Source organism: Eumetopias jubatus, unplaced genomic scaffold (assembly GCF_037043125.1).
Source record: "Eumetopias jubatus isolate StellerSeaLion01/CBP00866 unplaced genomic scaffold, mEumJub1_p1.0 scaffold_16, whole genome shotgun sequence".
NCBI classification, from domain to species: domain Eukaryota; kingdom Metazoa; phylum Chordata; class Mammalia; order Carnivora; family Otariidae; genus Eumetopias; species Eumetopias jubatus.
This window is the reverse complement of record NW_028274822.1, coordinates 16,901,459-16,920,333: the sequence shown is the minus strand read 5'-3', so window position 1 is coordinate 16,920,333 and position 18,875 is coordinate 16,901,459. Positions and strand designations below refer to the sequence as shown.

The 18,875-nt window shown below is 44.9% G+C and overlaps 1 protein-coding gene across 4 annotated transcripts in view; it reads left to right on the top strand.

Moving 5' to 3' along the window:
• The window catches only part of ZNF532 (zinc finger protein 532), a 103,274-nt gene that overhangs the window by 82,483 nt on the left and 1,916 nt on the right, over positions 1 to 18,875 (top strand). For all 4 annotated transcript variants that reach the window (XM_028102974.2, XM_028102977.1, XM_028102976.1 and 1 more), the window contains 2 exons: positions 16,446 to 16,558; positions 18,560 to 18,707. In XM_028102974.2, the coding sequence (XP_027958775.1) occupies positions 16,446 to 16,558; positions 18,560 to 18,707 (261 nt within the window). The remainder of the gene's footprint in view (positions 1 to 16,445; positions 16,559 to 18,559; positions 18,708 to 18,875) is intronic.

Genomic DNA, 18,875 nt, shown 5'->3' with positions numbered 1-18,875 from the left:
CACTCTTTAAGGACAAGTTCTAAATCTGTTTATTATTGTAGCTTCCGTGGTTTGTGATGTTGCCCATTTGGAAAGGGGTATTGTGTTAGTCGTGTCTAGGTTTGGACGTTAGTTTTTTGACCACAGAAGTCCTCTCATCTTCCCTGTGTCCTTACTCTCAAATACAAAAACAGGAAGATGAACTTGTCAGTATCATTATTCTGATGATCTCATCCCACCTATGAGCCCTTTCCCAGATAAATGTACAAATACACAGAATTTTATGTACAATTTTAGGGGCTCATGTGCCTTCTGACATTCTTTCTTGGTTGCTTTAGAGGTCTTCCGGGAACGTCAAATTAGGATCCCCTCAATGAGATGACATCTGAGCTCAGATCACACATTCTACATTTATATAACCTGATAGTAAATAAGAAAGTGAAAGCTGTCTGTACTGTTCAGATCTTGAAAATTACAAGGTGATCTGTGATAATTATCTGTAGCCGTTTTGTCATCTGCTGCCCTACACGATGGGGGATCATGGAACTTTTTAAGTAGAAGGAGCAGTATGAGCAATCGTAAGCAGGCTCCATGGCTCAGCGTGGAGACCAGTGCGGGGCTTGATCATCATGACCCTGAGATTACCACCTGAGCTGAGACGAAATCCAGAGTCGGATACTTAACTGACTGTGCCACCCAGGCACCCCTGGCTTTTGACGATCCTAATACAACCCATCCCTCTTGGCAGGTGCAGAGATACAGCATTCATATCAAGGAAGCTAATGCCCTTTGATTTGGCACCATATTCTAGTTAGTGGTTCCCAAAACTTGACTGTGCATCAGAATCACCTGGAGGGTTTGGTAAAAGGCTGGTTGCTGGGCTGCACCCCAATAGTTTGTGATGCAGTAGGTTTGGGCTGGAACGTGATAATCTTCATTTCTTACAAGTCTGCCCTTTGAGAGCCCCCCTGATTTATCCTGTGTGGCAGTAAAATCCCCTAAAGCCCATTGATTTCTACAATAAAAGTTTATTTCTCGCACATGCCGAGTTTGCTGTGACTTTGGGCACTCCAGTGGGGCAGCTGTCCTTCCACTGATGACTCAGTGATCAAGGCGGTTTCTTTCAGGCCCCCACCCCCACCCCCAGCCTCCACACAAGGGGTTGAGGGGGAAAGACTGGAGAATCCAGTCTGGCCTTTACGCACCCTTATTCCGGATGTGACACGCAGCGCGTCATTGGCCAGAATGAGTCGCGTGACCAGACCCAATTGTAGCGGCCTCAGAAGTGTGTGCTCCTGTGTGCCCCGAAGGGAAGGGAGGGACAGGGGACGTGGGTCACACCTGTTCAGTGGCTGGTGGACGGACTGGTGTGCTCAGGGGCCCTGCACCCGCCGAAGATGGGTGCCAGCCTCGTTTCACTGAACGGAGGTGGAGTCAAAGATGCAGAGAAGGAACTCGATTTGGCACTCTGAATTCAGAGATGAAATGACAAGTGGGCAACTAATTTCCATGTCTGAAATTTACTGACTGTTCCACGAGGGACAGAAAAACGAAAAATAAAATGTTTTTGAGAAAGATGAGTAAGTTATTTAGAAAACGTGACTCAGATAAGAATATATTATTCCAAAATTTGTTTACGGCCAGAAGAGTTTTTTTTTGTTGGTGGTGGTTTTTTTCAGATTCTTAGGAAGATTTGCTTTTAGGGTGAAATGTTTATATCTGGTCAGATACCTGTTACAGCCATTTTAGGAGGCGTTTTTCCATAAACTCACTGGAGGTTTCTTCAAACAAGGTTGAAGGCTGCAGGTAGTTATTTGTATCCGCCTAGTTATGTAGTCTAAGAAAAAGACCTCACCTTCTCTGTTAACTTCTCTTATTGCCATGGTATGCATGTTTTCTGATTACACTGTGGGACTGGGCATGATACTACACATCCCATTGGATATTAAGTGTAAAACCCCAAATCAAGGGATGCACAATAAAATTAATAACACAGAGTAGTAGGCAGATGTATAAAGGTCTTGAGTCCTAGTAACCAGACCAGTGGGCTTGCCTCTGAAAGTCTGTTAGGATTTTGGCACTGGTGGGGCTGGAGCTGGAGCTGCTGGGTGGTACCGGTGGAGGGTGCCTGACAGGACCAGCTGCCCTGTGATCAGAGCCCCGGAGATTAGATCCACCCGCAGATAATGGAGGGTAGACCCCCATTCAGCTGCCGGCGTGATCTCTTCGGAGTACAAGTCCGTCTGTCCCGAGTAGACCCTCCCTGTGTGTTTAAGGTGGAGCCCGAAGCCCTTCTCCTCGCATGGGCCTTCTCCGTACCCACTCTGCTGGGCCTTTCCTTGTGGTCCCAGCCATAGAGAACTGCCCGTGGGCCCTCACGTACACCGTTTCTTCCTCGCGCCATTGCCTGGTTAGCTCCTATCCGGATTCAGCTGGTCGTGGCCAGCAGTGCCCCGAAATGCCCCAAGCCTGCTGTGCCCCCTCTGTATTCCTCCATGCACCTGTGACTACTGCAGTCATGACACCTAACGTGGGAATCCTGTCTTTATTTTTTTCTGCCTTCAACCCATTGTGATCTCCTTGAGGGCAGGGAAATCCCGGTGAGTAAAAGGAGGAGCCTGGTCAGTATTGCGGAATGAATGAAAGTACACAGCGGGCCTCCCATGGTGTGTGGGGCTGGTTATTTAGGCTGTTGGGACCCTCAGTGAGGGCCAATCACCCTCCCTCTGTCCTGCAACCATAGATTGCACCTTTAATTTTACCGTGCCACCCAGCAGATGCAAGCCTTTGGCCAGAATTACTGGCCCAAAAGAGGGAATGGACCAGTGTGGGCTCAGTAAACAAGTGTTGGGGGTGCCTGGGTGGCTCAGTTGGTTGAGCGTCTGCCTTCGGCTCAGGTCATGATCCCAGGGTCCTGGGATCGAGTCCCACATCGGGCTCCCTGCTCGGCGGGGAGCCTGCTTCTCCTTCTCTCTCTGTTGCTCCCCCTGCTTGTGCTCTATTCCTCTCTCTCTCAAATAAATAATAAAATCTTTAAAAAAAATAAAAAAATAAAAAAACAAGTGTTGGAAAATCACTTAGAGCACGGGCGCTACTGACACCAAGTTGTATCTTTGCACTTGAAGTAGAGCTCATACGGCGCTCTTCTGAAAAGTCAGCCCCCAGGAAGCTGCGCAAGCAGTCACTGGTTTGAGCTGGGTGCTGCCCATCACCACGGTGACTTAAGATGTTTACGGACACTCAGGCATTTGTGGTGCATTGCCCACGAGGCCTGCTCTTATTTTGGAGTCTGAGGAGGACACTTCCTCCTCGGGCTTTTCCTGTTTATCTCTTGAGGTTCAGGAGGCAAAAGCTCCCTTGATGCTGGGCGGGTGCTGCTGCCAGACGGGAGAAAGACGAGACTCCAGCCCGTCTGCTGTGGGTCACTGTTACCGGACCTTGCTGGCTTAAGAACATTTCTTACGAAAAACATCGCCTGCAGCCAGGGGCTTAATTCCCTCACTGCCGCAGACGAGCAGTTTCCATCTGTCTGCTTCCACCGTCCCAGACTGATGTCTCCCACAACCCCTCCTCTTGTTATCTGTCAAAGCCCCGTCCCTTCCTGTGCCCATGGGGCTGGGGGAGGAGAGTAGTTTCTTCCATGACTTGAAGTTCCCAGATTTGCTCTGGGATTAGGTTTCTTTGTCCAGTCAGTGCTGAACGTGGTCGTTAGGCTTTAGAACATTGGTACACTATTTGGACCTGCTGTATTATGTGGGTAGACTGTTATGACCCAGTCCAGGATTGCAACATGCATTTGTTAATTTCTTTTGGAAAATACATCCCTAAATCCAAGTGGTAGACCAGACTTTTAGATTTTAAGAATTTAGCGTAGGATTCTATCTCTAAGTTGATACTCCCTCCAAGCCCAGAGCAACCAGAAAACAATTTTACATACCGTTAAGTGGGGGCAGCGAAGGAAAGAAAAGCCATTCTAGCTATCATTGACTTAGTAAGGAATTGTAAAATGGCACTAGAAAGGAACTGAGAGCTCACGAATCCCCACTCTGTTCAGTTTATAGACAGGAAGACTTCAGACCCAGAAGGATTGCGGGGCCGTTTTCAGACTTTAACTTGTGCCAACAAGGGCTGGAACCCAGGAGTCCTTCCCTCCACCTCAAGGTCAGGGTGTGGGTCTCCGGGTTAGGGGTGAGAACAGACTCCTGTTTGGCAGAAGAAGAGCCAGTGCCCCAGGTGAGACTGGAGCAAGGAGGAAGATTCTGTGTGATTCTGTAATTCATTAATTCAGCAAGCCCCATGACTTCCCCGTGTGCGCTGCCCATATGAATTTGGAAGGGCTGTCAGGGAAGAAAGAGGGACTCTGTGCATAGAGGCCTTTTTTCTTCAGAGCCCCGGAATTGCAAAGCTGGAAGCGGCACCAAGCAGGCACCCACAGAAGAGCCTTTCAGGGGCTGCGTGACGTTTGTCCTCATGCCGGCACACTGTGGGGTCACGTGGTCTCGGACCTTCCGCCTGAGCAGTTGATCGTGCCCAGCCTCGGGACCTCATCAATTCGGTTTAACTAGACAGCTGGAAAGATTAACATATGACGTAGGACTGGAACCAGGGAGAAAATCACCCATCGTCGGTCTGTTTCAATGGTAGCTTTTTTGATCTTTGTGCTTGCTTGTTTACTTTTTGAGCTTATTTACAGATGTCTGTACAGATCATCTGATAAAAACCAGTGATTATCTTGAAGAGGAATGTCTAGTTTCTTTTATCTTTTGGTTGGTGGAAATAATCTCAGAAGGAGCCGACTTAAGTCTTCAGACACTATATTTTAATGTTTTTATTCTATAGTAATATTTGTACTTTCATAGTGATTGTAGGGGAAATATCTTTCACGGTGACTTTTTTCCTATTTAGATTGCTTTTTAAATAAAAAAGGCAAAAAGATGATATTAAAAATGTTATTAGAAGGAAAAAACATTTTATATATTCTTTCTTGTGGTTCCCTCTTAAGGACTGGATTCTCTGAGAACAGAAACAATAGGGAGATAACGTGTCACCCATCTACAGGCATGTATTTGAGGAACCAAAGAGGCTGAGATGATGGGACAAACCCTTTTAAGTAGAAGAAGGGGAGTGAAGGTAGACCAGACCCAGAAGAAATTGGTAGCAAAGATGTTTTCATACTTACGTGGTCTTTGATTCCAGAATGTCTCCGAGTCAGTGAAATGTGGCCACGCACAGCCCACAGCACCTGTCACTACTGATTTTCTCATTGTGAGTGAGAATGATAGGAAATAATAGCATTGCCCGTGGGAGGACCTTTAAAGAAATGGGTGTAGGAGGATGGAAGTGAGCAAGTCTCCTGACGGGGAAGGGGCACGGGGTCTGTTTAGGGTCTGTACACAGGACCCCCAAAGCTCCACTGCATGTCCCCACCAGTCAGTGGAGGTAGACACAGAGGTCCCAGGCTGACATGTGCCCGTGGTGACCCCACAACACCCCACCAGGCGTTTCGGAGTTTCGTTGCCATGGTCCTAGCATCTTCGTTAGAGTGTCAGCCTTTCACTCAACACCTTCCTTTTGCCCGGCCCCAGGGTCTGACGTGGCTCTCGGCACAGAGACTGTGGTGGCCCACGTTTCTTTCCAGTCTGCTCTGGGTTTGGCCTTTCGTTATTTTGCCTCGATCACAGCTCTGTGTCTTACTTTTTCGGTTGTACGACGTCATCAGCACACCAAATAGTCTTATAACCAGAAAGTTAGAAGACTGGTTTTGTTTGTTGTTGTTTTAAAGATTTAGTTATTTATTGAGAGAGAGAGTGTGTGCGCAAGCCTGTGCAAGCTGGGGGAAGGGCAGAGGGAGAGAGAATCTTAAGCAGGCTCCATGCCCAGCGTGAGATCATGACCTGAGCCAACATCAAGAGTCTGACGCTTAACCGACTGAGCCACCCAGGTGACCCTTGTTTGTTGTTGTTTTAAGCAAGCATAGCAACTAGCACATATTTTTCCTTAGGAACACCCTTTCAAAGCTGTGACCTCAGTGATCCAGACCCAGTACTGTGATCCTGGCGGTACTCAGGACATATTCTAAGGATGTCCTATGAAAAAGAAACCCTTTATAGTTACAGCTTGTTTTTTTTCCTGGATTGATTACCTACTCTGTTAAATAGATTTGGTTAAGACTTACTGAGACTTAGGGGCGCCTGGGTGGCTCAGTTGGTTGGGCGACTGCCTTCGGCTCGGGTCATGATCCTGGAGTCCCGGGATCGAGTCCCGCATCGGGCTCCCCACTCAGTGGGGAGTCTGCTTCTCCCACTGACCCTCTTCCCTCTCATGCTCTCTATCTCTCATTCTCTCTCTCTCAAATAAATAAATAAAATCTTTAAAAAAAAAAAAGACTTACTGAGACTTAGCTATGTTTTCTGGAAGAGTGTGAGACAGTGGTCTAAATCAGGGTTCTCAAACTATGGTTCACAGGCTGGCCACCCATTTTGTAAATAATGCATTGAAATACAGCCACACCCACTCATTTATGTATCATTGTGGCTGCTTTTGAACTGCAAGGCACAGTTGAGTACTTGCAACAGACTTTATGGCCTGCAAAGCTTAAAATATTTACTGTCTGGCCCTTTACAGAAAACGTCTGCCAACCTCTGGTCTAAATTTATACTCTGTGTTTAAATATTTCCCCAAAACCACTCCGTTCCAATTTGTAGAAACTTGGATGGTTCAGTACTCAGAGATTGTTTTTCTTGCTGATTTCAGACATATGTAGTCTTGAGTTTCCTATGCTGTGCTCAGCTGACTTACCATTTATTTGTATATTCTTGAACGTAGTGAGACCAGAAGATCTCGCTTGTGTCCTAGATATTAAATTCTCAGTAAGGACTTTAGAGTTTACAACCCACAGTATTCCACACTTAGGGGAAGGCTGCCTGCCTGTGTAAAGGCCATTTTTCTAGGAGAATGTGGGTGGCTTGGGTAAGCGGGTTTGCTTCTTACGACTTACCATCTATAACTATAGGTGGTATTTGTGCAAACGGAAAGGGAGTTCCCAGTTTTGTGGGCACATACCATATCTGGATCTAAAATGAATAGATGAAGACAATGAAATGCCTATGAAGTGTTACTTTTTTTATATATATCCTGGTCAAAAGTTTCAGAACCGCCCAGTGAAAATTAAACCTTTATTCATTTAATACATATGCTAAGGATGTTACATATTTCTTTAGTGAATTCCTTTTCTTAAAAGCATCTTTCTTGGGTTATAATTCATATGTAATCTTACTGCATTTCTATTCTATAGAAAAGCTCATTTATTTTATAGGAGACATAGTAGACTATAGATTTTTTTGACCTGTTCAGGTTATCAGTCTATACTGTTTGTTTCTCTTTTTCAGTCTTTGGTTTGTCTGGGGACTTGCATATTACAGGAGTGATGCACTATTCTGAAACTATTTGGAACAGGCCATTCATTCGTACTTTGGGGAACGTTTAACTTTTCATCATGTTTGTTCTTCTGTGTGTACCTTTTTTTTAAATCTATAAATATTTACAAAGTTGCACAGCGTTTGTTATGGTGGAGAACAAATGATATAATTCTTGCCCTGCAGATGCTTACAGTTGGGTATGAAAAGAAAGCATAAATATTTTAAAACCGGCAGCTAGTGTGGGTCTTAGAGGAATCACAAGGCGGTATGTAATCAAAACTAAGGGAAAGGTGCTTCCAGTTCAGATTTCAGCTCAGGATTTCTGAGGCTCTGTGAATAGAGTGAGCAATAACTCACAGCACAGGCTTAAAAGGGCAGAGTGAAATTAAAAATTAAAGTTGCATGTGATCCGTGGAAAAGAAGGATTAGAGTTCCATCTGAGGCACAAGGAAGCAGGCGTTCGAGCATCACTGTTTCTTGGGGAATGGGTGGGGGCTGGGAGATGCCAGGGAAGGCTTCACAGAAGAAATAACTACCTAAGTAGGTACTTGGAGGATGCACGGGAGGAATTCATCCAGTGTACGAGCAGAGTATGGGTGTGGTACAGACGAGCATGACATCCTAAGTGACTGCCAACAAGTTGTTCTGGAGTGTGACGTCCTGGAAGGGTGTGGTGGGAGGTTGGGATTGGCGAGGTAGGCAAGTCCAAAGACCTTAGCCCTTGAAGGTACAAAGAACAGGAGATGGGTTTTCTGCAGGGAAGCGGAGTATTGAAATGTGTGTTTCCAGTGGTGTGCTTGGGTAGCTGTGTGGGGTATGAGCGAGGGAAGGAGAAGCTTGTGGCCAGACAGGTCAGGGAGGCCACCAGGGGGCTGAGAGGCGAGCTGGCCGAAGGGGCCGAAGGGTTCAAATGGGCCTCAAGGAGAGGGAAGGCTGTCTTTGAAGGGCAAGGGAGGAATGCGTCATTGTCTTCAGAAGTTGTAAATTTGAGTGGCTTTGAATGCAACATTTATGAAGCCCTAGGAGATGTAGTCAAGAATGGTGGACTGAGGATTAGGTTTGAATTTAGCCTCACACCCAAGGAGAGACGGGCATGAAAATTCCTTTGCATCTGTATGCGCATGCCCTGCCCTCTCCTGTTACAGGGGTGACTCTGTGTCCCCGCGAGGCCCTCCCCGCTGTGTGCTCCCTCCAGTCCCCTTCTTGGGCCATTGGAGGACCTCACAACCACACTCGTCTGCTCTCCCCTGCATCTTCAGCTTTTCCCGGATCATTTTCAAAACCCTTAAGTTCGCCATGGTATCTCTTATCCTGACTGAACAACCTTCCTAACCCACTTGCCTACTGCCTTTTCTCTCTGCTTCCCCTTACAGTGAACGTCCCTGAGATCCCTTTGTATCCCTGTGCTCCCCATGCCACCCTCCCCCCCCCCCCATTGAGGCATTCCTGTTACTGCTCCACAGAAACTGCTCGTCGAGCCCTGCAGGTCGAGGGACTCGGGCTCAGGGGTCTCTGCTTTCTCAGTGCTGTCCTTTGATCCAAAGCAGTTGTCCGCTAGGTCCTGCTTGAAGTGCTTTCTTTGCTAGGCCTCTTGGTTCTCATCCTGCCTCACTGATAGCTCTTCTCGGTCTTTCTCCTCTTTCCAGCCTGTAAATGTTGATGTGCCCTGGATTCTCAGGAACTCCTCATCCAGGCCCATGATTCTAAATGCCATCCCTGATCAGCCAACTCCCGGATTTCTGTCTGTGGCCTGGACCGCTCCCCGGAGTTGTGGACTTGAGTCTAACCGCTTAGTTAGCATCTCTACTTGGATCTCCAGTGGGCTTCTTAAATTTAATGTATCCAAAAATGTAATTCTCGGTTCCTTTCCTTCCCTAAACCTGCTTCTCTCCTACTTTCCTGGTTAGTAACTGTTAACTGTTCTACCAACTGCCCAGCCAAGGAATTTGGAGTGATACTTGACCCCCTTTTCTCTCTTCTTTGTCACCCACATTCAGCCCATCCACAGATCTGCCTTTGAGATCTATACCAAATCCAGTCATGTGTCATCCCCTTTACTTTCCAAACCCACAGCACTTCTTTTGTCCCCTGGATTGTTACAGACAGCCTCCACCCTGGTTCTTTGCTCCCACACTTGGCAGCCAGAGTGACCCATCTAAAATATATTGATCATATTAGTCCTCTGCTCAAACCCATTGGTGTCTTCCTATCGCTCTCATAGATGACCCATTGGTGTCTTCAGTCATGCATCATGGAGGACCCAGAGTCCCCACTGTGGTCCACAAGGCGTGTGGTCTTGCTCTGACCTCCTCACCTGCCATTCTTTTCTGTCTTTACTCCATGGAAAACTGCAGAAAGGATATGATCGGGCAGTTCACTAGGGAAAGAGAAGTGGCTCAGTAATGTATGGATAGACACCCAGCATGCCTAGGTATTGAGGAAAAACAAGATGAAGTGCAATACAATATTTTACCTACCATTTTGGTAGCATTGAATGGTGATCTCTAAGACTTTTGGTAAATGAGCCCTGAGGACAGCTTCTAAACTAGAAAGCCTTTCAGAAATTCATACCACAGAAATAATCGGTTGACGACAGAAATTTTTATCTATAATTACTGAGGATTTAAAATGACCTAAATCATTAATGAGAGATAATTAAATAAATTGTGACCCATTTATACAGTAGAGTACTATGTTGTGTTAAGAACATAGAAACATCAAAGTGTATGTAGCTGTGTGTGAAAAACAGGTTACAGATTAAGATGTATAATGCAGACTCATTCTTATAAATGCACACGAATGTGGATTCAGAAGAGAAACGGGAGGGATATATAGCTGGAAATTGACAGTAGTTACTGCAGTCGGTGAGATTCAAAGCAGTCTATTCTCTCATTTATTTTGCAATAAGTGTTTTGTCATTTTTATAATCAGAAGCAGTAAGAGAAAGAAAGTGAAGGCCACATTACCCGGATGCATCATATATACTTCACTTTGAAATGGAAGCTGCTGGGAGCGCCGGGACGGCTCAGTCGGTTAAGTGTCTGCCTTCGGCTCAGGGCATGATCCCGGGGTCCTGGGATCGAGTCCCGCATTGGGCTCCCTGCTCAGCAGGGGGTCTGCTTCTCCCTCTCTCTCTGATGCTCCCCCCTGCTCGTGCTCTCTCTCTTTCTCAAATAAATAAATAAAATCTTTAAAAAGGAAAAAACGAAATGGAAGCTGCTATGCAGGAGTTCCTTCCATACCCCAGTCCCTTTGTCACTGCCCCCCCCGACTGTAGTAAGCAGTACACCTGTCTACGGATGGCGCCCTCTCTCTGGTCCCACAGGAAGACTTGTTCTTCCCTCTGTCTGAAGTCCCCCTCCTGTCTGAATTCTCCCTGCTCGCTGACTCCTTTCTCGCCTCTACCCTCAATACCTTAGTTTTTCCATAGGCTCTTATCAGTACTTAAACATGCGCTTGTCTGCCCCATCTTCCAAAACCAAGCAGTGCTTGCTCGTGTCCAGCCCGGTATCCAAAATGTGCTCCTCTAGGATTACTTAGTAGAACCTGCTCATATTCTTCCAGTAGATACTTGTGTTTTCCGTAATTCTTCCCTTGATTGATTCACACAATAAGCATTTACTGAGTACCGTGTGCTGAATGCCAGGGATGCAGAGATGAGTGATTTACAGCTTCTGTTTTCAAGGTGCTTACAGGGCACTGAAATGCCTCCTGAAATAGAAATTAAAAACCAGAAACTTGTAGAGTTCCAGGTTTTCCTTTGGAGGAAGAGGTACACTATATAAGTAGGTGTTTTGTCTCATCCACTGAAAATCTTTTACCTTAACACCTTTAGTCCTCAGAGAAATGCACATTAACCCCACAATGAAATACTCCTAGGCGCCCTGTAGGATGGCCGTAGGAGAGGGGCATCATCCACTTCTGGAAGGTGGCAGGGCAGCTGGAATGCTCCTCCATTGCTGGTGGACATGCCACGGACAGCCGTGCGGGGAAACAGGTGGACAGTTTCTTGTTTATTTTACCCTGTGACTCAGCACACGTTCACACCAAAACCTGTACGTGCCTGTTCGTAGGGGCTTTAATTCGTAAGTTCCAAAAGCTGGAAACAACCTAGGTGTCCTTCACCTGGGTCGCGGATAAATGGAGCAGAGTGGATCCGTAGTACGGAATCCTGCTCCACGGTGGGAGGGGATGGGCCGCCGAGGCACTTCACCGGCACGGATGAATTGCACGCGTTATTATGCCCACGAAAGAAGCCAGACTCCGAGGATACGTGCTATACTACATGGTTCCACTGATGTGACAAATGGAGGAGACGAAACGAGAGGATGAAAGAGGACAGATCAGTGGGTGCCCAGAGCTGGGTGGAGGAACTGTAAAGGGGCACGTGGGAAGTTTGGGGCCGATGGAACTGCTCTGTGTCTCCACTGTATCTGTTTGCCAAAATTCATAGAACTATACATGAAAAAGAGTGAATTTTACATTTTGTAAGCTATATCTGTATACCTGACTTAAAATTTTTTTGATATGGGCTCTATCCACGTTTTCCGACAGTCTAAACAATGTGAAGGAATGAGGCGAAAAGCCTCATTCCTACCCTTGCCACCCACCAGCTCTTCAGTGTCTCATGTATCTTGAAGTGTCTCTCTGCAAGTATCATCATAGGTGTATATATGTTCTTTTTTTTTTTTTTACTTCTTTCCCATGCAGAACACAGCTTATGAATCTAATTTTCTGCACCGGCCCCTTCTCCATGTAGTATATGTCCTAGTTCATTTCATATCAGCGCATCAAGGTCTTCCATTCTTTTCCACAGCTGCATGGCAAGAATGTTGCTGTGGGAGTGCGTATAATTTATTTAACCAGTTCTCCCCTAGTGGAGCCAGATTTTTTTCCAATCAAACGCAGTACTGTGCCAAATAACCTTGTATATACCATCAGTTCTGCCGTAACATGTGTGTTGAAAAACATTTGTTCTAATGCAGTTGATCTCTCGGGGAACAGTTGGAGCCTAACGTGAATTCTGAGTTTGCGCATGTGTGATTTTTATCCCTGAGAAGCACTAGGTGAGCACAGAAAATTGTGGAATGGAGTCGTGTGGGAATACACAAAACGCATGCACTCACCCCAGACTGCCGTCAGCGACCTCATCTCCCCGTTGAGTCACACGGGTCCACACCTGGTGTTACACCTTCCGCCCGACCCTCAGAGCTCAGGTAGCCCTCCTTTCTCCACTTCACAAAATCTCAACAAGCCACAGCCCTCCCATGCCCACTTCCCCAGGCATCCTGCGTGACACCAGGCTACCGTTTTTATTAGGTGTGTCACTGACAGGGTTTGAGTGCTACGCCCCTAACTTCATTTTTGCCGGAAGCCCTGTGGTTTTTATTGCGTGATTTTGTGTAGTGCTGTGATTTACGACCTGTGATGTATGTGTATCGTGTTATACAGAACTGACCGTACTGTGTGCGGGCGTATCTGTAGAATAGATTTCCAAGTGAAAAGGTCCACAGTTTTAGGAGTTCTGTCCTGTGGGATTACTGCTGTGATAGGCTGAAGTTTATACAGGTGATTGGGGTTTTCCTTTTTCATAGGAAGTGTTTATGGTAGAGCTGAAAGGTGTGTGTCAGCATGGCTTGGGAATAATTCTGCTCCCTTTCATCTCAAATCCAGGGGTGGGAGGTGGGTTCTGGGTGTGTGATGGCAGTTGAGGAAGCTCTTTGCGTGTCGGGGGGAGGCAGATAACCTCATGGAGGCAGGAATCTGGCCAGAGGGATGTCTCCCTCTATTTCTTCAGAGTCACCGGAAACAGAAAGACGGCTTCACGCCAAGACACAAGAAGGGACTGGTTATCAGAATGGGAAGTACCTGGTTGTGTGAGCCCGTGGCAATCCAAACACATCCACCGAGTGCCATCCAGAAAGACGGCCTTCAGAGGCATTGTAAGTCCCAGAGCTCAGACCTGGAGCCCACGGCTAGGGCACTCAGAGCAAAGGCATTTGCTAAGAGGAGCTGATGCTTTCTTTCCTAAAGAATGTGAAGGTAAAAGAGTCAAAACTTGGAGATTAGGGAGAAAGTTTAGGAAATGGACCCAACTGTTTGTTTTATTTGGTATTTAAAGTTTTCAAAAAATTTCAGACCCTCTAGCTATCCTTTCACTACTTCATTAAAGAGTTCTATTTAAAAGCAAAATAATTCATAATTGAGTAGGAAAACCTGACTATAAGAAGTCCACTCAGGGCCCTAGTTCCCTCAATCTCAGCTTGCACTGCTGGAGCCAGGAGGAAGTAAATGACCTTAACAGTCTTGAACACCGAATGACAATAGACTTTATGCTTTTTCGGTACAGTTTTGGTTTTGGTTTTTTTTTTCCATTTTTGTTCGGTTGATAAAAATTGCTTTCTGTGTCATGAAGTGGCACTAGGAACTATTATAATACTGAAGAGATAGAAGTTAGGAAAATAAATTAGATAAAGCAGCCTTGAATAAGTTAGTATTTAAAATTTAACAAAGAAGGAAGTCATTTGTTTTCTTAGGTAATGGGAGCACGGCAGGTCTGATCTGGAGACTGGTGTTTAAACCTGTGATTTTCTTGTCACCACTGCTTTTGAAACCCTGCTCCATTGTTTGGGGATTGCACAGCTCATTTCTGCATTTTTTCATAAAGACGTTGGAAAAGAAGAGTATCTCACACATTGTCAACTCTTTTTGAAAATAGTAATTACTGATTCAGCTAAGCTGCTCTTCATTTAATTTATTACCTACTGAGGATTTCTTTACTGATATTTCTCTATTAAAATTTTGATTTGATATTAATATAATGACACCATAACAAGAAATGGAATTTCAAACCCTTCATCTTCATGGAAAATGCAGTTTGCATTCCTCTGAGGCCTCTTGCCCTGTTGTATGGTTAGAAAGCTATATGTCCATTCTCTACTTGTTTTATGGTGATTTGCTGTAACTGTCTTGCATTTAGAAAAATGTCTTGTGTTTTGACTCTTCCAGGATCTTAACATTGTCCATCTTATAGATATAAAATTCTGCAGGAATTAGATATTAATAGATATTTCAGTACCTTTTTTGAAACATAGGACTGTTCATGACTGTTCTTAAAGCTTCATTCTGAAGAAACCTCTTATTCTCCTGGCTACATAAATGCTAATCCAAGAGACTAGGGATTGTCTGTATTATGTGATCAAGATTTCTATGAAGGAATACCTTTGGGGAAAAGAGACAGCGTGGCTCTGAGGCATTAGTTGGCTATTCGCTTTGTGGTTCCCCTCCCGCCCCCCGATATTATTCTCGTAATATCCCAGATCGCACGCTTAGGAGAACGAGAAAAGCAGTACTGTGACTTCTATCTTTAGCGTGGAGAAGAAACTTCCTCCTTTGCCTCTGTCTAGGTTTTTGAGCACTTGCACACTGATACGTTTTTTTTAAAAGAGTGTTTTCCACTCCTTTTTTCATTTTTAAGATTTTATTTATTGATTTGACAGAGAGAGAGCGAGAGAGCACAAGCAGGGGGAGCAGCAGAGGGAGAGGGAGAAGCAGGCTTCCCGCTGAGCAAGGAGCGCATTGGCGGGGCTCGATTTCAGGACCCTGGGATCATGACCTGAGCCGAAGGCAGACACTTAACCGACTGAGGCACCCAGGCACCCCAGTATTTTCCACTCTTAAAATGAGTCTTGATATGTAACTTTATTATTATTCATAAAAGAATATTTATTGAGGATTTCTCTGTGTCCCAAGGACTGTGCTGACTCATTCCCCTCCCCGCATTACCCTCAGCACCCTCTGAGGAAGGCACTGTGGTGATCCCCAACTCTCAGGTCGAGGAGTGGGTGTTTATGGAGAAACTGTCCCAGGATCACACGGTTCGATTTGTGAGCGGTAGAGACGAGGCGCCAACCCGTTTCTGGGTCTCCAGAGCCAAGCTCAACCACTTAAACAGTTTTGCTTACCAGTTTGAATAAGGGCATGTTTGTCAAGTGATTAGTATAAAAACATTGTTTAAAAATATTTCTCATTTCTTTAATCACTTAGCCCACAATTGCTTGCTTATCTCTTCTTATTGCCAAAAATAGTAATGTTATTTCATATGAGATCTTGTTTCTACTTCAGCCTTATTTTTAAGGAGGGTTTAGCCAAATGTTCCATTCGCGAGGCTGACAGTTATTTCTTGATCTAATTTCCTTGTGAAACAACATTGTTTGATTCCAGACTGCAGTGCGTATTGTACCCAAAGAATGTGTTTTTAGGTTAAGCCGCGTAATTTTGCTTCAAAGGTTCCACATGAGAATCTGTTGAATTAACACAAGTATGTCATAGCCAAACTCACTTTTAACGTTGACTTTTATATCTCTTGCTCTCTCATTGTCCCCCAGCCTCCATGCACACAGGCATGCATGCTGCAGATACTTAGTGGCAGCCTCCATAAAGTGGTTTCAAACTCTTTGTGTTCTTGAAATAACTAAATGGTATTATTCAAAAGGCCTTTTGGAAAACTCTTCTCTTATGGTAGGAATAATTAATCAGCGGGGGGGAAGTCAAAATGTTTCGAATCAGCTAGAGGTTTCATTTAAAATGGCACACTGGATAAGTTAACATTCTTTCTGGATCTATAGCAAATTAAGTAATGGTTTTATTTGGTATTTATTGAAGCATTATGTTTTCATATAGTGTCTGCTGTCTGAAATGTTAAAAATACCATTTATATCTCTTTTGCAAAGAAAATTTAATGTTTTCAAATATCCGTGGGTTTCTGTTGAATCAACACCGTTAAGTGTTTTGAGAAAAAATATAATATTTTATTCTTAGGATAACGTTTCTCCCATTCTCTAGAAATTAATTAGCTTCTTTGTGGTTACCCTAGCCCTGCCCTTCCTTTTTATTACATTTTAAGAAGAATCTTTTGGTTTTGTCTTTGTATTGCTTAAGCATTATTGGTTATTGTAACTTAAACTATTATGAAAGCATTCTTAATTTTTAAAGTGATTCTAGTTTTGTTCTCTTAAGTGACTCTCTCTCTCTTTTCTCCTAATGAAGCAAATGAAAAAACACCCTTGCCGCCAGTGTGACAAATCTTTCAGCTCCTCACACAGCCTGTGCCGTCACAATCGGATCAAGCACAAAGGCATCAGGAAAGTTTATACCTGCTCGTAAGTCGTGATTTCTAATGTGGGAAGCACAGCAAAAGGATAAGGCGCGAACTTCTAGGTTTTTCATATGTTGCCATTAACTTTCCATTTCTCTGCTGTAGTTCATAGATTTTCAGTTTTCAGCTATATTCTGTTTTCTTGATTGGGTTGTAACACTCAAATAGTAAGATAAACAGCAGTAGCCTCTTGCCTACCCTGTGTACGTTCCTGGGTCCTTACCTGTTGTCCAGAGGTACCTGAGCATTTTGAAGAAGTGATTGATTTGCAGGTGCACATTTGAATGAGATGCTTTTTGGTCACTCTATGCCCAGGGAGTTGCCAACACTCATTGGCAGTTTGATTGTCCAGTTGATTGGTTCAGAGCAGACCCTGATAGGGCCTGGTCGTGGAGTCAGTCCTAGGCTGACCTCTTTCCCTAATGCAGGGTGGCCTTTTCTCGGCACACACTTTTGGCTAAGAGACCAAATTCAAGGAATTGAGTGGGCGAGGACACCGAGTGGATGGTCGAGCCACTCTGGACAGCCACGAGCTCCTTCATTGTATATGAGAATCAGAACTGGTTATAGCCTTGGTGGAAAAGCTTTATCACCCACTCAACCAGAGCATGCCCCGGCGGGGGGTGGGGGGGGCAGAGAATCAATACAACAGGGTTACCTACTGTAAGGCACTTCTCCTAAAAGGGAAGACTAACAGGAACACAAGCTGTGTAGCCGCGTGTAGCGTGTGGCATGATCAGAGCAGGGCGCAGGGTATTGTGTGGCTTGGGATGCTCGTGAAGGTTGACTAAGTTTGGCGAGGCTTCGGTGTTCTCGGTTAGCCAGGGAAAGTTTCTCGGGTAGGGAAACTGGGACATCGACTCTCCTTCGGTGAAATTGAAGCTGGGAGTGATTCTGGTGAGATGAAAACATCCTGTGACTAAGGCCTGCATGTGTGAGACTGCATTGAGAGGATCGGAGAACTTAGAAGGAAGCCCTGGCTGCGAGTCTGGTATGGCTTTGTCCTTCCTCAGCTAGGTTTGTGTATTTCTCTTGGGAGTCACTGTAAGGCCGAGCGATGCTTGGATTGTCCGGCTGGTTTCCTTTATTCTTTGGTGTTGGTGCTGGCTCCCGATGCTGCCCCGTAGCGGGTCTCGAACACGAAATCATCAGGGTGTGGGGCCAGTCATTACAGAATGTCCAGAAGCCTTTTGATTCTGCATAAGACCTCGTGCTGTTCACGCTCGTTCACTGCATCGGTTTTCTTCATGTCTGCCTTACAGCGTCCATAGTCACCATGGTCATTAACTTTTTTCTTTTTGTCCGTTTCATTAAGAAAATGGTGAACTCATATCTTCTAAAGGAAAAACTGTCCATAATCTGCAGGTTTGGGTCCCCCCCCCCACAAGGTGAAGTGAAAGCTTAAAAGATCGACCAATTTTGGATATCTGTTCAGTTTCCTACATTTTAACCCTGTGATACCATGTTTGTGCCTTGGTGAGGAATTTGACAGGGCTAGGCACCCTGTCTTGTCTTTGTTATGGCAGAGTGGACAGGAATAATTAACATCCACGTGAAGGAATCGGGGAGGGACTTTTTCATTCTAAAGTATCTCTTATGACATAAATTCTGAGAGAACACTGAGTCATTGTAAAGAAAACTTTTGAAATTTGATATTTCTCTATTTAAAAATTAAAGCTCTCTAGAATTATAAATTAAGTAATACCTCAACCAAACCTAGACAAGAAATACTCCATCTGAACCTAATTAGGCTGGTCCCATAAGGACCCAAAAAAGTGACAGAAAGAATGCCTTTTACAAAAACCACAGAAATTTTGCTCACAAATTTGGAAACTGCAATTCATAGCGAAATTGCTATTTCATTTTAGACCATTGGTATTCATACAGATCATCTTGACCCCGCGGAGCGTCCTGTTGGCTGGTGGAGGTCTTTCCCCGACGAGCGTACTCTTGAGCGTGGGTTACTTTCCAGCAGGCAGGTTACCTCCTTGTCTTTGCTTCACAGGCACTGCCCAGACTCCAGGCGCACCTTTACGAAACGGTTGATGCTGGAGAAACATATCCAACTCATGCACGGTATTAAGGATCCTGACTTGAAAGAAATGACAGAAGCCACCAATGAGGAGGAAACAGAAATAAAAGAAGATACCAAGGTCAAACACTGCAGATGTTCTCTTTACAGTGACGTTGTGTTGACTTGCTTTTTCCATTCATGCTCTTCACTTTATATTTTTCTAAATCCAAGCCTATGCATGAAGGTATAAAATAATAGGTCATCTCCCTTCACGCCCATTCTGATCTTTCATCTTGCTCCTAAGTTT